Source organism: Trichosurus vulpecula, chromosome 2 (genome assembly GCF_011100635.1).
Source record: "Trichosurus vulpecula isolate mTriVul1 chromosome 2, mTriVul1.pri, whole genome shotgun sequence".
Lineage (NCBI taxonomy): Eukaryota > Metazoa > Chordata > Mammalia > Diprotodontia > Phalangeridae > Trichosurus > Trichosurus vulpecula.
This window is the reverse complement of record NC_050574.1, coordinates 457,446,650-457,463,743: the sequence shown is the minus strand read 5'-3', so window position 1 is coordinate 457,463,743 and position 17,094 is coordinate 457,446,650. Positions and strand designations below refer to the sequence as shown.

The 17,094-nt window shown below is 41.9% G+C and overlaps 1 protein-coding gene across 5 annotated transcripts in view; it reads right to left on the bottom strand.

Annotated features, from left to right (window-relative positions):
* SH3KBP1 (SH3 domain containing kinase binding protein 1) overlaps positions 1–17,094 on the bottom strand; it is a 455,989-nt gene that overhangs the window by 176,545 nt on the left and 262,350 nt on the right. The window contains exon 1 of one of the 5 annotated variants that reach the window (XM_036745612.1): positions 4,340–4,388. The exons of the other annotated variants lie outside the window; for them this stretch is intronic. Within the exon in view, the coding sequence (XP_036601507.1) occupies positions 4,340–4,351 (12 nt within the window). The 5' untranslated portion in view covers positions 4,352–4,388. Of the gene's footprint in view, positions 1–4,339; positions 4,389–17,094 lie in introns of those variants that run through there. 5 annotated transcript variants of the gene reach the window in all.

Genomic DNA, 17,094 nt, shown 5'->3' with positions numbered 1-17,094 from the left:
AAGCTAAAATAAGCAGGGCAGTCCAAGGAGATGCTCCAGAAACTAATGGGGCAAAAAGGATGAAAATCACTGATGGGTGAAAATGCTTACCAAGTCAAAAGGGAATGAAGAATTAAATCACTTGGCTATAGTTCTAACCTGCCTGGCCATAGCTAGGTGAAACACAAGTAGTTGAAATCATAATTCCCCAAATTTCCAATTTCACTTCTCCAAACTCGGCCTAGGGGGTGATTCTGATGGGGCATTCCAAGGGATCACAGTCACAGCAGTAAAGCGCCTCAGAGGGTTTCCAAAGCATTTTCCTCCCAATAACCTTGTGAGGTGGGGAGCACAAGGAGCACAATCTTTATTTTGCAGATGAAGGAACTGAAGCTCAAGGTGAAGTGACTTACCCATGGTCCAAAAATCAGGGACACAGCTAAGATTCGAATCCTGGCTCCTAATTCTAAGGCTAGTTAAACTGTGCCACTCGTTGAGTCACGCCTGGGTCCTCAATCACAGAAGCCCAGGATGTTACATTGGGGAGGGCGATCGGAAGAGTTATCTTGCTAGTTTTATGTTGATTACATGAAATTAAATGACCCGATGGTATTTTTAATGGATGCTGCTCTTACGTATCCTCTCCCTTCAAATGACTTATTTTTCCCCCAAAACTGTGTAGATTTTTTTTATTTTGACACACCACAGACATACCCCAACATACCGACACTCCATTTTCTACTCCAAACCCAGCCACTGAATCCCCCTGGGAGCAAAGAGGAGGAAAAGGAGTTGAGCAAAAGAAGGATGAGAGTGAAAGGGAAGTAGCCTCTGGAGATATGCAGATACGCACAGGTGGCCCAGTGGGCAGAGTGATGGACGTGGATGGAGGAAGACCCAAGCTCAAATGTAATCTCAGACTCTGTGTGCTCCTCGTTTCACCTGTCTGACTCGACTATAAAATGGAGATAACTCAGCACCTACTTCATGAGATCCAGCGAGTGACACATGCAAGGCGCTCTGGCAATCATAAAGAGCTCTGCAAACACTAGCCACCATTACGACTACTGTTGTTATTATTTAACATGGTGTGATAATGAAGTATTAGACTAGGGGAGAGGTGGGGAACCTGTGGCCCTCCAGGTCCTTGGGTGCAGCTGTTTGACTTGAGTTCAAGCTTTATAGAACGAACCCTTTTATTAAGGGGATTTTTATGGGAAGTTTGGATTCAGTCAAAAGGCTGCACTTTAGGACCTAAGGGGCCACCCTCCAGGCCACAGGTTCCCCACCCCTGCAACAGGGTAATAATGGAGGTTAATAACTCATATTTGTGAAAGTACTTTGTAAATTGATATACAGATCCAGGTATAAATCTATAATCACCTTCGCAACAACCCTGCGAAACAATCATCTCTGTTTACTGACGAGGAATTTGGGCGTCCAGCATCTCTAGCACAAGTAACAGCGAACACACAATTTCTAAAAGTAAGCAAAAATAGCTGCCAACATAGAGAGGTTTTAGGATCCAAAAACTGAATCTATTTTCTTGGTATGATTAACTTAAATTTTCTCTTTTTGAATCATTCTATATTTAATCTCATCTCATTAATCTCTACAATCTCTTTGGGAAGCCTCATGGTGATCAATATGAAGAATTAGGGTCAATTATTTCAATGATTCCACTGCTTAGATCAGGGCTGTCCAAAATGCGCCCGCAGGCCGCAGTGCAATTTATGGGGCCCGCCTGTAAGCGTAGAAATTTACATAAATGCTCTAGTAAAGGAAACCGAGCTATGCAGAGCTCTCTCTAAAATGGCAAATCCAAATAGACTATCTATTGTTTCAATACAAACCTAAGGTTGGACAGCCCTGGCTTAAATCAACTATCTTTGGTGTTTAATAGTCTAGTCTATTTCTTAAGGGTCCATTCATTGCCATCTCTTGGCAGGAGAGGGCTGTGTCTGGATAACATATACCACAGATGGGGAACCTGCAGCCTTGAGGCCACGTTGTTCTGTAAAATTTGGATTCAGTCCTTGAGGCCACGTGAGGCCTCAAGGACGCAGGTTCCCCACCCCTGACATATACCCTTTCCTTGGACAACTCCAGTTTCTTAAGAGTGAGTTGGTGAAGAAGCAGCGATTTCCCTTTTACACTTATAAGGGTCAAGAGAATAAGAATCTTCCCTTTTTCCTTAGTAATATACTCCAAATTCATCTTCCAAGGGAAAGCAACCCAGCAATTTTAATTTAAACTTTAGTTTATTATTAATAACAGAAGCTTACTTTCAAAGGTCTTTGCATACGTATTTTGTCTTCACACAACTCTGTGAGTTACATAGTGCAAGTAACCATCGTCTTCATTTTACAGAAGAGGAAGCTAAAGCTAAAGAGAGGTTAAGTGACTGGTCCAGGGCACCACACTCAACATCAGTGTTAACCAGAACTCATGGCCTTGGACTCCAAATGGAATACTGTTGCCAAACGATACCACACGACCTCAGTCTTTGAGGAGTTAAAACACCATTCTCTCTCTCTCATTCTCTCTCTCTCTCTCTCTCTCTCTCTCTCTCTCTCTCTCTCTCTCCCCCCACCCTCTTTCTTTCTTTCTTTCTTTCCTGCTTATAAGGAAGAAATGGGGGGAAGACTCCCAAGAGGGAAAGAAGTTTATTTGTTTTTTTTAATCTCTGGTAGCTTAAAAGCAATGCGAACCTAACAAGAGCAGTCACCCTAATGCCTTACAAATCACAAGAGAATGTGTGGAGTACAAAAATCTCCCCTGGCTCCTCATTTTAAATTGCTGATTTCCTTAAAACCTAATGCCTTCCAATGGATACACTGGCGATTGATGGATGGAATCTGATGCTAAGTTTGTTTGGTAGTGTCAGCCCTGGTTGAAGGGAAACACAGCAGGGAGATAAACACACTAAGTTTTTCCACATTTCACTGACATCACAGAATCATCCTTTTACCACTCATTTTCCAAATGACCATTTGCCACACTCATTTTGCTTATATATATATCTCTCTATTTCTAAGTTTCTATTTTTCAGAATTTAGAGTAAGTAAAATCTGGCAATGAGGTAAGGAAGATTGGGGATTTCTTTACATATAATACCATTAACACAGCAGAGTAAAACTGGCTTGCAATGACTGGTTTCAAGTTAATATTCTTCACCCTTAGTCACCTCCTAAAACTTACAGGACATAATCTGCTCCTACCTTTTGCACCACCTCCTCCCCATCTCCAGGTAGCAGCCATTTTCAATTCATTAGAAAACTTTTAAATTCTTCTACTGGTAACAGGTATATTAAAATAAAATTGATTTAGGTTTTCTTATATCCTTTTTCTTTTAAAAATAATAATGAATTATGAAAATATTAATAATAATAAAAAACCACAAATTAATTTAAAGAAAGTTCACTTAGGTTGCCCCGTTCCCGTCCTATTCCCCTCAAAATAATTTTTTAAAAAAACTGGAGACAGGAACAAGGAAGACATATGACACATTGTAAAAGTTAACTCTGTGGTCAATTCGGGGCATTCTGCTTCATGTTTAAAAGGACAGACTTCTGCTTTTAGGTATAAAAATTTTCAAAAATTCACGCAGAAGGGGAAAACTATGTTAATAGCTAATAATGATAACAGTAATGGGGAAAGATCTTATCAAAGAAATTTATCATCCCTTCTTATTTGTATATATTAATGTAAAGAAATTGCTACGGTCTGTGAAATGAACGTTTTCTCGCTTTCATTACCTCTGTGACAAGTCGCTGCTCATCAGGCTTCAAGGACTCTGACAGTTTCTCCAAGCACATTGAACATGCCAGACAGCTGTGTCCCCCAAAATGAAAAGCTACAGATCCTTCTCTTCTCAATAGACAAGAACTTCTGTCTTGGGCTAACCTGAAAATCAAGCTCTGAATTTCTGTCTGTTAAGCAAACATCTGTAATTGCTAAACATCTTTGAAACATGGTGTAACAGTTATTCCTTATGCAAACTGCAAATCTAAATTACTCCCTTCAATATGAAAACCAAGACACAGAAATTGGAAACATCTGGGAAAGTTAATGACCAAATTGACCAAAGGGTGGGAGGGAAAGGGGGAGGGAAAAGGGAATTTTAAGAGCTAAACAGTTCCAGGACAATATTTGCCTTCAGAAAATAATCCTTCTCTTCATCAGTTTCTCCCTAGCAGATACAGGCATCTCCTGACTGGGATCCTAAAATAACACATGTATCATTTTAACCTCCTGATACAAACACATGAAAACTTTTGCCACAAAATGATATATATGATAAATTATAGCACTGCATTAAATCTTTAGCTAAAGGCAAAAAAAAAAAAATGAGAAATACCTCCTCTCCCATCGTGAAGTGAGTTCTGCCTTCTTACAGCTTAAAAAGGTCCAAGAAGGGCCCTGGAGCCCTCTCACTTCCTTCCAAGAGCCAAGGGCACAAAGCCTAAAAGACCAAGCCTAATACTGAGTCACACTTGGGACCAAATGAGCTAGGAGGAAAACAAAGCCAGGATTTGTTTATTAACTCAGGAAGCCCGGAACTACTCAGTTTGAGTTGCTTCACAGAAGGTCCCCTCCCTTCTCCTACTTCCAGGGAGGTAGCAAAGGGTTGCTCTTTGTTTCAGGTGTGAACTCCTCAACAAGGCACCTGCGAAGCACTTGTCAGGAGCCCAGGATTCAAAGTTCTTCTGTCCAAAGGCTATTTTGGCAAATACTATAAGCAAATGAAAAAGGGCAAGGGAGGGAGGGACCCAGCATGCATGGCATGTGAAGGAAATTCTAAAAGTTGAATATATCCATATACCATTTTGAAGAACTAAAATTAGCTTTCATTATTCAAAACAGGTACTAAATAAAAAGGACTAGGGAAGAACAAAGTTTAATTATCAGAGGAGGAAGAAGGGAGGCCTTTCTAACTCCAAGCTGTCTGTCCTCTATCGTTCTCGACATTTCTTCAAGGGGTGGGCAGGGGGCCTTAAATAAATCTTCCATACAGTCTGCCATTATTCATATAGGCATTTGTTAGGCACCTACTATTTGCCAGGCACTGTGCTAAGCACCGTGGATACAAGTCCAAAGAATGAAACTATCCCTGCTCCTAAAGAGCCTCCACTGTTGAAGAATATACAGTATTTAAGTATCCACCTATCGGGCGGCTAAGTGGCACAGCGGATAGAGTGATGGGCCTGGAATCAGGAAGACTAACCTTCCTGTGTGACCCTGGGCAAGTCATTAACCCTGCTTGCCTCAGTTTCCTCCTCTGTAAAATGAGCTGGAGAAGGAAATGGCAAACCCCTCCAGTGTCTCTGCCAAGAAAACCCCAAGTGGGGTCAGGAAGAGTCAGACACAACTGAAAACAACTGAACAAAAGCATATGCATTAAATGAATAAATAAAAATAAATTATAAAGTAGTTAAGTCCAAGGCAGTTTGAGATGGAGGGCACTAGCGGTTGTATCGTAATGTACTAACGTTGAATATTTAACAGCTGTTTACAGAGAAACATATGTTTTAGATCACCATTTTTACAGACTTAGGTCACATGTTCTACAAGACCTGGGTGACTACAGATACTCAGATAACATCTAGTTGAAGGATGATCCTTAGTATTATGTTTTTTATACAGTCAGTTTAAAATGTTCTGTTTCATGTATGCTTAAGGGTTAATAGTTAAGTTTAGGACAACTCTCTAATTTAATTCCCTACTACCCAAGCTACAGAGTATTTGTTTAATGGAAAAGTGTTGGACTACCTACCATGTTCCCAGCTTGAATCAAATCCAAATTCTTAAGCCTGACACATCCAAGGCCCTCCACCATCTGGATCCAACCAATCTTTCTAGCCCTAATTCTGACCATACAGAGAGAGCCTGCCCTGGCGATGGACTGAGAGTCAGGAAGATCTGGATTTTCAAATCTGACCAACACTGAGCCCACTGCTCCCTCCCTCCCTTAAATGCACTGTCCCATAAGCTCCCTTTGCCTGTTGAAATCGCTCCACTCTTCCAGATTCAGCTCAGAGGAAAACTTCTCCATGAAACTTTCCCTGATTTCCATAGTCAGAAGCGATCTCTCTCTCTCCTCTTCCCTGATCTTCCCCTCCCTCCCTCTCCCCCCTTCTCCAAACATCTCAGAGAACTTTAGGCTGGAGTGTAAGACATCTGAGGTCCCTTCCACAATTCTGAGATTAGGTGCTCAATTAATGCTTTTTGAATTGAATTAAATTAAATTATTTTGAAGATGTCTATTAATGGGGGGGGACGAGAACAGCACAACCCAAAGTAAATAGTGATTTGATTATCCATTCTTTTAGATGGAAACCCATGTTCTTTGACAAAGCTAACTGGGAATTCACAAAACCTTGGGGGATTCCCAGGAAGGTCCTGAAAAATACACCAATAATCAATGGTTTGCTTTCCAAATCACCCAAAGGCAGTTCTCAAAAAGTACAAAGAACACATCTCTGTCATCCCACCCAAGAAGCCAGGAAATTCTCGATAGCCACAAGATGAGCTGATTTCCCAATAGTTCTAGAGAGAATACATGGCCCCCAACGAGGACCACACACCGCATTATCATTTAGCTCTGTGTGGGTGATTTAATCCAGAGAAATTTAGCTGACAGCTCAATTGTTATTGTTTCTAAAGTGTGTGTGATATGCAATCAGAAGTCCTGGGTTCCATCCTGGCTGCCACTAGGATCGACACTTGTGTGATCCTGGGCAAATCACTTAACTGCTGTCTGCCTCAACGTCCTTAACCCTAAAATGGGGATGATAACAGCCTCTACCTCACAGAGCTGTACTAAGGAACAAATGTTCAAATCGGATAATATTTGTAAAGCACTTGGCACAGTGCACTGCATACAGTAGGTACTTAATAAATATTTATTCCCCTTCTCCCTCCCCCAATGGGGAAATATTACCATACCATACAAATACATTAAAAAACTGAACATCAAGTAATCCTTTTTATTTCCGTTCCTAATTTCTTCTTCAAAGAGGCAAAGACTACACCTAAAAAGAGGTCTGAAAGAGGTAAAAAAAAAGTCCTCACAGAAGGCAGACAATTCATCAGCCTGGAAATTTCCTACCCTGTGTTTATGGAGAGGCTGGATATGGTCATAGAAAACCACGGGACTTTCAAACGGCTCCCTGTTCCGTCATTGTGTTAACCCCCAACCAAAACAAGGGACAATCCCCATACCCAGGGCCTATCACCAGGACAACGGCATTCACTAAGTACCTATTCCATGTGACAGAGAGAACACTCACTCACACAAAGATGTCATTCCCTGCCCTCCAGACCTTACAAAGGCAGGGATGATGATGATAATGGGGATGACACTGTTAACAGCTGGCATCTAAAGTGAGGCACAAAGGTCTGGGAGAGTTCTAAGAATTTCCGGAACTAGGTTCTAGAACAAGGTTGGGCAGCCAGGTAGCACGGTGGATAAAGTGCCAGGTCTGGAGTCAGGAACACTCATCCTTATGAGTTCAAATCTGGCTTCAGACACCTACCAGCTGTGTGACCCTGGGCAAGTCACCCTGTTTGCCTCAGTTTCCTCATCTGTAAAATGAGCTAGAGAAGGAAATGGCAAACCACTCTAGTATCTCTGTCCAGAAAATCCCAAATGGGGTTGCAAAGAGTCTGACACGACTGAAAAACGCTGAGAACAAGGTTCTAATGCACTCTTATTTCACCAGGCAAACAACATATCCCGATGATTTTTAACTTCCAGAGGATGAGAGGCATATGCTCCTCTATTTAAAAAGAAAAAGGATGGGAGGGAACCATTGCCTGCAATTATTCCATGGATGGAGATTTTTCTTCCCAATTTCTCTGACAATATTAACATTGACACTACCATAAATGAACATTTCTTTCGCACAAATATGATGAAACTAGTCATGTGAATGTGGAAGAGAATGTTTACAATCTCTACTACTGGGTAGGCCAAGGCAGACAGATTTCTGGAGGTCTGGAATTCTGAGAGCTCGAAGGCCTAACACAGTGATCTGGTGTCCTCTCTAAGTCTGGGGGAGAGGAAGGCATGGAGTGAACATGAGGTGGTCTAAGGAAGGGCAAGCCAGCTCAGACTGGAAAGAGAGTTGGTGAAGTCTCCCATGACTATCAACACAGGCCACCTGCACTTTGAGCCTGGGTAAGATAGAGGTCATTTTTTAAAATTTTATTTTTTATTTTTAGTTTACAATATTCAGTTCCACAAGTTTTCGAGCTCCAAATTTTCTCTCCCTCCTTCTCCTCCCCCCTCCTCCCCCAAGACAGTAAACTTATTTTCATAATAGTCAAGTTGTAAAGAAGAACTATAACCAATGGAACGAACCATGAGAAAGAAGAAACAAAAGAAAAGAAGAGCAAATCATTTGCCTCAATTTGGATTCAGACTCCATAATTCTTGCTCTGCATGTGGATCGCTTTTTCCATCATGAGTCTTTTGGGACTGTCTTAGAACTTTGTGTTGCCAAGAAGAGCCAAGTCTATCAAAGCTAGTCATCACGGATACCATGTGTCTGTAATGGTATATAATGATCTCCTGGTTCTGCTCCCCTCGCTCAGCGTCAGATCATGTAAGTCTTTCCAGGTTATTATGAAGTCCATCTGCTCCAATAGAGGTCATTTAAAAAATATGATGAACTCCTTAAATTATGAAAGAATTCAGACCAAATGACAGAGAGGAAAAAAACCTGACAGATATTAGTGGAAAATGCACATTGGGGGAATATTTCTCTTTAAGGAGCCAGAAATTGACTGAGAAATTAAAATAATGAAGGGGCAGGGGGGACACTGGCAACAGATGAGCTGGAGACTTGGATATGAAGAGGCATTAGAGACATGCCCCTGGACAAGAAGTCAAGAGACCTGGGTTTGAGTTCCAAAGCTACCACTCACAAAAGGCATGGCAGTAGGCAATTCATTTAATCGCTTTCACTTCCCTGGGAGTCTGTTTTCTCTGCTCTACAATGAAAGGTTTGGTTGGATGATCCCTAAGTTTCTAGAATTCTAAGACTGTTTGACTCTATTAATTGGAACAAAACATGTCTATTGGTTTCAGAGACAGCAAAGTTAGAGAATTCACCTAGCAACAGCAGAAGGAGAGAAGGGCTAAAATAATTTCAAGAAGGAGCTGGGAGAGAGGAATCACGTGCAGAAAGAGACTCAGGTTAACAGGGAACATTAGCATGGAAGGAGACACAGAATGAGCAACTAGGTCAAGGAATCTGAATGCTGTGAAGACACAGACCACTTGGAATCAGGGTTGTAGTGGGAGCCCAGGGTGCTACCCCACCTCCCCCCGCCAAAAAAAACCCACAAAAAACCTGCTTTCATTAAGGACTGGAAGCTGAGAACGAGGACTCTCCGACCTGCAGGTAAAATGAGTTGCTACTGAAAAGCAAGATTTACTATCATTAAACCATGCCAAGATGGCCTCGGTGACTAAGCCAAATACCTGTGATTTATATGACTATAAATAATTTGTGCTCTGAGATTCAGTCATACCATGGGGAAGTCATTTCATGCCCTACGTGGTCTTTCAAGCATGATGATTTGGATGATTCATTATGTAATTCCATTAAATTTAACAAACATTTATTAAAGGCTTACTATGCGCAGTGCACTACAAAGGGCTCGTATTGTACGCGAATGTGAAAATAGGTTGGGATCCCAGAAAGCTATCTAAAGAAGAGGATTCCCCCCGCCCCCCCCCAATTAATCCCTTGGGTGGCAGCAGTAACTGTCATGGGCTCAACAAAAACAAACCATAACAGATTAACTAATGTACATTTGACAAGGTTACTAGGCCTACAATACGTGAACTTCAGCAAGGCATGCGACAAAGGCTCTCAAAAAATCAACGTGGACAACAATCAATGAGAAACGCGCACTCAATGATAACATAGCTAGATGGTTCCAACTAGGTGGTGCGGTGCATGGAGTGCCTGGTCTGGAGTCAGGAAGACCTGAATTCAAATTCAATTTCAGACACTTATTAGCTATGTGACACTGAGAAAGTTACTTAATCTTGTTTGCCTCAGCTTCCTTATCTGTAAAAAGAGCTAGAGAAGGAAATGGCAAACCACTCCAGTATCGTTGCCAAGAAAACCCCAAATCGGGTCACAAAGAGTTGGACATGACTGAGAAGTGACTGAACGGCAACAAAAATGGACTGACCAACCAAATTCTAAAAAGTGTTGACTAAATCAAGGTCAATTTAACTAATGCACTGTTGGTGGAGTTGTGAACTGATCCAACCATTCCGGAGAGTAATCTGGAACTACACCTAAAGGGCTACAAAACTGGATAAAATTATTTATAGTAGCTCTTTTTGTGGTGGCTAAGAATTGGACATCAAAAGGATGTCTACAACTGGGGAATGGCTAAATAAGCGTAATGGAACATTACTCTGCTGCAAGAAATAACCAGCAGAAGAATTTCAGAGAAACCTGGAAAGACTTACATGAACTGAAGCAAGGTGACGTGAACAGAACCAACCAGGAGAACGCTGTATGCACTAACAGAAGTATCGTTTGATGAACTGGGAATGACTTAGCTACTCTCAGCAATGCCATGATCCAAGACAAACCCAAAAGACAAATGAGGAAGCGCACTGTCTGCCTCCAGAGGAAGACCTGATAGGGACTGAACACAGACTGAAGCAGGCTATGTTCACTTTCTTTCTTTCACTCATTTTCTTTTATTCAAGTCCTCTTATATAAAATGACTAATATAGAAACATTTTACATGACTGCATAGGTATAACCTATATCTGACTGCTTACTGTCTCAGAGAGGCAGGGAGAAGAGGGAGGGGCAGAATTTGGATCTCAAAACTTTTTTTAAAATCTTAAAAAATTGTTTTAGCATAATTGGGAAAGAAAAATATATATATATATACACACACATAAATATATGCACATATACATATATACAGATACACATGCATGTAACACCTACACATAGACACACACACACACGTATGTATGTATGTCAATTTGCAGTGTGTTCCCTAGTAGACTGTCCTATGCGCCTGTATCTAATGCTGTCCACTCAACATTTTTATCAGTGACTTGAACTCTGCTATGAACTGAACTCAACAAAAGTTGTGTAACGATGGCAAAGCTTATCAAAATTCCCAAATACTAAGAATTGAGGGAAAACATCTGACACGTTGTAGCAGGCCCGCGATGCAAAAAGATGTCAACGGGCCACAACAATGGGCTGAGTCAAATACAGTGGAATTTAATTGGGAAAAACGTAAAGTCCTATACTTTGATTATAAGCATCAACGGCACGAGTACAAGCTGGCAGAGGCACAGGCCCAGGCCCTGTAAGGGTAGAGTTCGCACGGAGAAAGACCTGGGGACTGCAGCAGATCATCGATTCAATGTGCCCTGACAGCGTGCCAGGACACAGGGAAAAACGAGTGAGGTTAGCATCTTACTCCGTGCTGCCCCACCGTCTCTGGAGTTTCCTATTCAGGGAGAAGCACAGTTCAGAAGGGGTATCCACAAACTTCATTATGGCCGTTTAGGGTGGAAAAAGAGGTGTTCACATTCATTCAGTGAGTCCTCACTTGATTTTATTCCAAATCCATTTCAGTTTCACCCTTTTTCCTTCTAAAATTTATTTAACAGAATTTCACCTACTATCTTGGCATAAAATACGTTGGTAAACAGTCACAAGGAACACATTTTGCAAAGCACTTTTTCCACAACCACTCTGTAAGGTAGGCAGTCAAAGCATTATAATCTCCATTTTACAAACAAAGAAACTGAGGCTCCGAGAGCCTTGCCCTTGATGATACGCTAGTAAGTGTTTAACGCAGGATGGGGATCCGGGTCTCCTGAATCCAAGCCTGGTGCTCTATCCACTGACGTCACACCGCTACCAAAGTGATGCGATGCCAACAAAAATCATAAATCAAAGGCTGGACTACTATAAATCCAAGAAGCACAGGCATCTACTTAAGACTACTGTGAAAGGCTCCCTTTTTCAGAGGGCTTGGCATGGGGCAGGATGGCAAATGGAAGATACAAAGCATTCTGACTCCTCTCCTGCATCATTCTCTTTTCAGAGAAAACAAAGTATAAGTAGGCAAAACATGACATTATTTAAACGTTCTTCTTTAAACTCATTGAAATTCTGGTGGTACAAAATTCTCCCACGACATGGCCGATGTGGGAATTTGTTTTGCATGACTATATATAATTGTAATGGGTTTTGTTTTCCTTGACTTCTCAGGGGAGTGGGATGGGGGGGGGTGAAGGAAGAGAATTTGGAAGCAGAAAAAATGAGATGGGGGGGAGGGAGGGAAAGGAGTAAAGGAGAAAGGGAGAGAGGGAGGAAGAAAGGGAAGGGGAGAGAAAAAAAAGCAAGGGAGGGAGGACGGAAGGAACAAAAAAGGAAGGAAGGAGAGAGGGAGAAAGGAGGGAAGGGAGAGATGGAAGAGGAGGGAGAGAGGGAGGAATGAAGAGAAGGAGGAAAGGAGAGAGGAAGGAATGAGAGAAGGAAGGAACAAGAGATGGAAGAAGAAGGGAAGGAGAAAGGAAGGGAGGAGGGGAGGACAGAGGGAAGAGGAAAGAAGGAAAGGAGGGAGGAAGGAAGAAAAAAAGGAAAGAAGGAAGGAGGCAAGGAAGGAAGGGAAGAAGGAGGGAAGGGAGGAAGAACATTTTCCCGAGATATCGACAATTCAACAAAATGCTGCACTCTCACTGAGAATACAGAAGATTATGTCAACTGGCAAACAGAAAAGCATTTGGCCAATCTGCTTTCACTTTGAATGTGGCAGCCCCAGGTACAAGCATTCTTTAAGAATCTCTTCTATCACTAACATTCAGCGGTTATATTTTAAGGCAGAAGGAAATCAAACTGTGTTAATGCCTGATGTGTTTCCTGACACTTCATCACAAACAAATGTTTTCAAATTACTTGAAATATCTAAATAGACATATTCTTCTGTTAGTAATTATTGAGTTGTGACAATTTGCCCCTCATTTCTCAGAAGCGCTTGGTAAATATCCCATTGTTAAGCTATGAAATTGGTTCAAGAAGATTTTTATAAAGTATTTTGTTGGTTGAATCTTCATTAATGATCCATGACTCCCCCGCAACAGTGCTTTGAGGGTAAGATCACGAGTTTTAGAGTTAGAAGAGACCTGAATGAGGAGTCCAAAACCTTTATTCTCAGGGAAACAAAAATCGAAAATGGTTAAATCCCTTCTTCAAGTTCCTAACAGTTAGTAAGCAGGAGAGGTATGAATCCTCTTGGTAAGAACCCATGTCATAAAAATAACATACCGGGCTTCCATGAACAGTATTAATTGAAATTTCCTTATTTATAGCTTATAACACTTTTATATACATTAGATCTCACTTGTTTATTCAGTTCTACAAATGTCCTTAAGTCTTATGGGTGGGGGTCTTGATTCTCCATGTAAGGTACTGCCTACTCGTTCTTTGAAATGTCCCCACATCCCTAGTACAGTCCTCTGTATGTGTCAGGTGCTTAATGAATGCTGTCTATTAAAGCTCTAATAGCATAATGTGAATAAATGGTTTATACGAAATACCTGGATGAGGAAAATTGGTTGGGAGGAGGAGGGGGAGAGAGGATTTTTAGAAGCAGAAAAAAAAGAAGTCCTAAAGAGCTTTTTAAAATATAGACATTTTATGCATCATCCATTCAAAAATAAGTATCTGGTACTAAAGGCATTGTGCAATACAAATAATTTATGTGTATTACTCATGCATATTTCCTGCCAACACAGAAACCATCTGGTAAAGTCCCCAGTTCTGGGGCCTCATCACAGAGTGAAGGTGACCTTGGGCTTTAAGCCAACACGGTGCAAGTTCTGGTCCTACCAAGGTTAAAAAGGCTCAAATACAAACTGGGCAGTGACTATTATATGAAGACTGGCCTAGCCAACTTCAAAGACCGGCAGCCCAAAAGCTGGTCTTCAGGTGATGAATTGTCCTCATCACATCAACTCATTAAACATTTAACAAAAGCCCAAAGGAACTGTGATCAGTGGTGATGGTGGGGAGTATCCCTCACCTGAAATCAAGCGTGACTTGAAATACTGAAGTATAAAACCCAGAAACACGAATTTGTGAGCACCCTTACAGGTAATCTTTTAAATACTATGAGGCACCACCATTTGGGAAATGGCTAAACAGATCATGATACATTAACGTAACAGAATATCACTAAACTGTCTAAAATTACAAATATGGAGAATACACGGAAAGCAGAGGAAGACTTACATGAAATGATGTAAAATAAAGTAAGCCAAACCAGAAAAAGCACTCTATTACAGCAACAATATAAATGGGAAGAACAAGGACGAAATCAGCTCCAAATGCCACATAATTATGATAAGTGAGCTCAGCCCTGAAGGAGGGACAGAAGAATGCACCTCCCCCACTCTGCAGAGATGAGAGATTCAAGGCTGTGGACCAAAACACAACGTTAGCCATTGTCTCGGTCAGCTTTGCCGAACCACTCTTATGTCACAGAGATGGCTCTCTGGATGAGAAAGGAATAGATCAGGAAATGAACGTAATATAAGAACAAAACGGGTTTCAAAAATTTTTAAATAGATATGAAGTCTCACAAAAACATTTTACCAACCTACAAAATGTGCCTCGGCCTCACCCACAATTATGAACAGCACACCCGTCTTTCTAGAAGAAGAAAATACAACAACCACAATCGGCTCAAAGGGACAGGAGAGCCAGAGAGTGAGCAGAAAGTGGAGGCTGATCATACTCCATTTCTTTTGGTAAAACTCCCCACCTTCCTGCACAATCGAGTTGGAAGGGGAGTTCAGGGGACAAGACGTCTTGACACGTCCCAAACTAGAAACTGAAAGCCAACAACTCACATTAAAAAGCCACCGTCAGAGATTAAAGAAAAACAACCAGTATGCTCATATCCAAAGGTAATTAAACACCTGAGTAGGTCTATATTCTCATTATCAATGACATTCTCTCCAGTTGTACAGATCACCATTCATCAACACCCCATCCTGCAGGACTCTTGTCCACCTACCCACATAAATCCTCCTTTGGGGCTCCACCCCTTTTGAGGAGGGGAAGGAAAGCAAGGCAATAAACATTTATTAAGCACCTACCAGGTATGAGTCAGGCACTATACTAAGCACTTTACAAATGTTATCTTGTTTGATCCTCGCAACAACCCTGGCAGGTAAATTGGTATCGCATTTTACAGTTGAAGAAACTGAGGCAGACACAGGTTAAATGACTTGCCCACAGTCACACTGCTAGTAAATGTCTGAGGCTGGTTTGGAAGTCAGGATTTCCTGACTACAGGCCCAGTGATCTATCCATTTCTCTATCTTGCTGTCCCTTGGGGCTTTCCTCCATGCCTTTCAACATTGCCGAAATACCAGTGCAAAATATGATCTGTCCATCTGTCCCATCTCTTTTCCTGGTCATATAGACAAAAGACAAAGACATTATCTTTCTGACTGTATTTTTTACATCACTTTGTCGTTAGATCACATAAAGTACATACAGGGGACTAAGGGGTAAAGAAGACTGGAAAGGTAGGAAGGGGCCGGGTTATAGAGAATTTTAAAAGCCAAACAGAGGATTGTCATGGTTGAACCTGGAATATAGGGGGTCGATAAGATCAGACCTACACTTTAGGAAGATGACTCTGATACCTGAGTGAGGACAGACTAGAGCACAGAAGAGACCCGAGTGTGAAGAAACCACCCAGGAGACCACTGGAATGCGAGGTATTGAAGACTGGCACAAAGTTAGGAGGAACGATGGAGGAGAGAAGGGGGTATAGAAGAGAGATGATACGAACGGAGAATCTACAGCACGTGATGATTGTTTGGATACAAAGATGGGGGACGAGAGAGAGAACGAGAAGCTGAGGAAGAAACCTAAGTTTGGAGCTTGGGTGACCAGGAGGACAACAGTATCCCCCACTGCAACTAGGAAGTAAGGAATAAGGGAGGGTTTAGGGGGAAAGATAGTGAGCTCTGTTTTGGACAAGTTGAGTTCAGACACCTACAAGACATCCTGTTAGGAATGCCCAATAAGCAGCTGGAGATAGAAGACTGGAGGTCAGGAGAAAGGTCAGAGCTGGGTAAGTAGATCATCCACATAAAAATGCCTATCAAGTCCATGGGAGCCAATGAGATCACCAAGCAGAATAGGACAAAGGAAGAAGAGAAGAGGGCCCAAGAGAGAACTCTGGAAGATACACAGGCTGGCAGGCATGACCCAGATGAAGATGCAGGAAAGGATACTGAGGAGTGGTCAGACAAGGAGGGGGAGAACCACAAGGGAGCACTGTCACAAAAACCTAGAGAGAAGAGGATCAAATGGAAGAAGAAGGAAAACGACAGTGTCAAAGGCTTTAGAGTTAGCACCGAAGGAGGGACTAGAACCCAGTTATCAGTCAACAAGCATTTATTAAGCACTAAATATATACCAGGCACTGGGCTAAGGGCTGGGAATAGAAAGGAAAAAGTAGTTCCTGCCTCAAGAAACATACATTCTGATGGGCGGACAACATGTCTAGGTTCATATAAAATACATAGGGAATCAAAGGAAAGTGAGAAGAAAAAGGGAGGCATTAGAAGCTGGGGAAGGGGGATTGGCATAGTTCTCCTGATTCCCACCAGGCCGTCACTTTCAGTCAGGCTCTTCAAACTTGGCCTCTCTTGGGGTGCAAAGAGCAGTGGCGGGGGATGTTCCAAACCAGAGACTCCTGATTCCAGTACACAGGACAAGAAGCTAAGCAGGGACGGGGTTCTTTTGTCCTTTCAAGTATATGCTGACACCAGGATCACCACCACACCCCCACCAGCCCTTCACTCCCAGCAGGTAAAATTTAAGAAGCATGGGAAGGCAAAATTTCAAGGGAAAGAAACATCTGGGGAATTCACTTCTAGTCCTAAGCAAGCACTTCTGGGATCCCTGAAAAGCTCACCCTTCTCCTCTAACAGTTGGTCACCATCCATAAAAAGAAGAAACAAAGACTTAAGGAAGACCTAAAGAATCATGGTGCCCAAGGTCACAATGATTTTAAGTGACA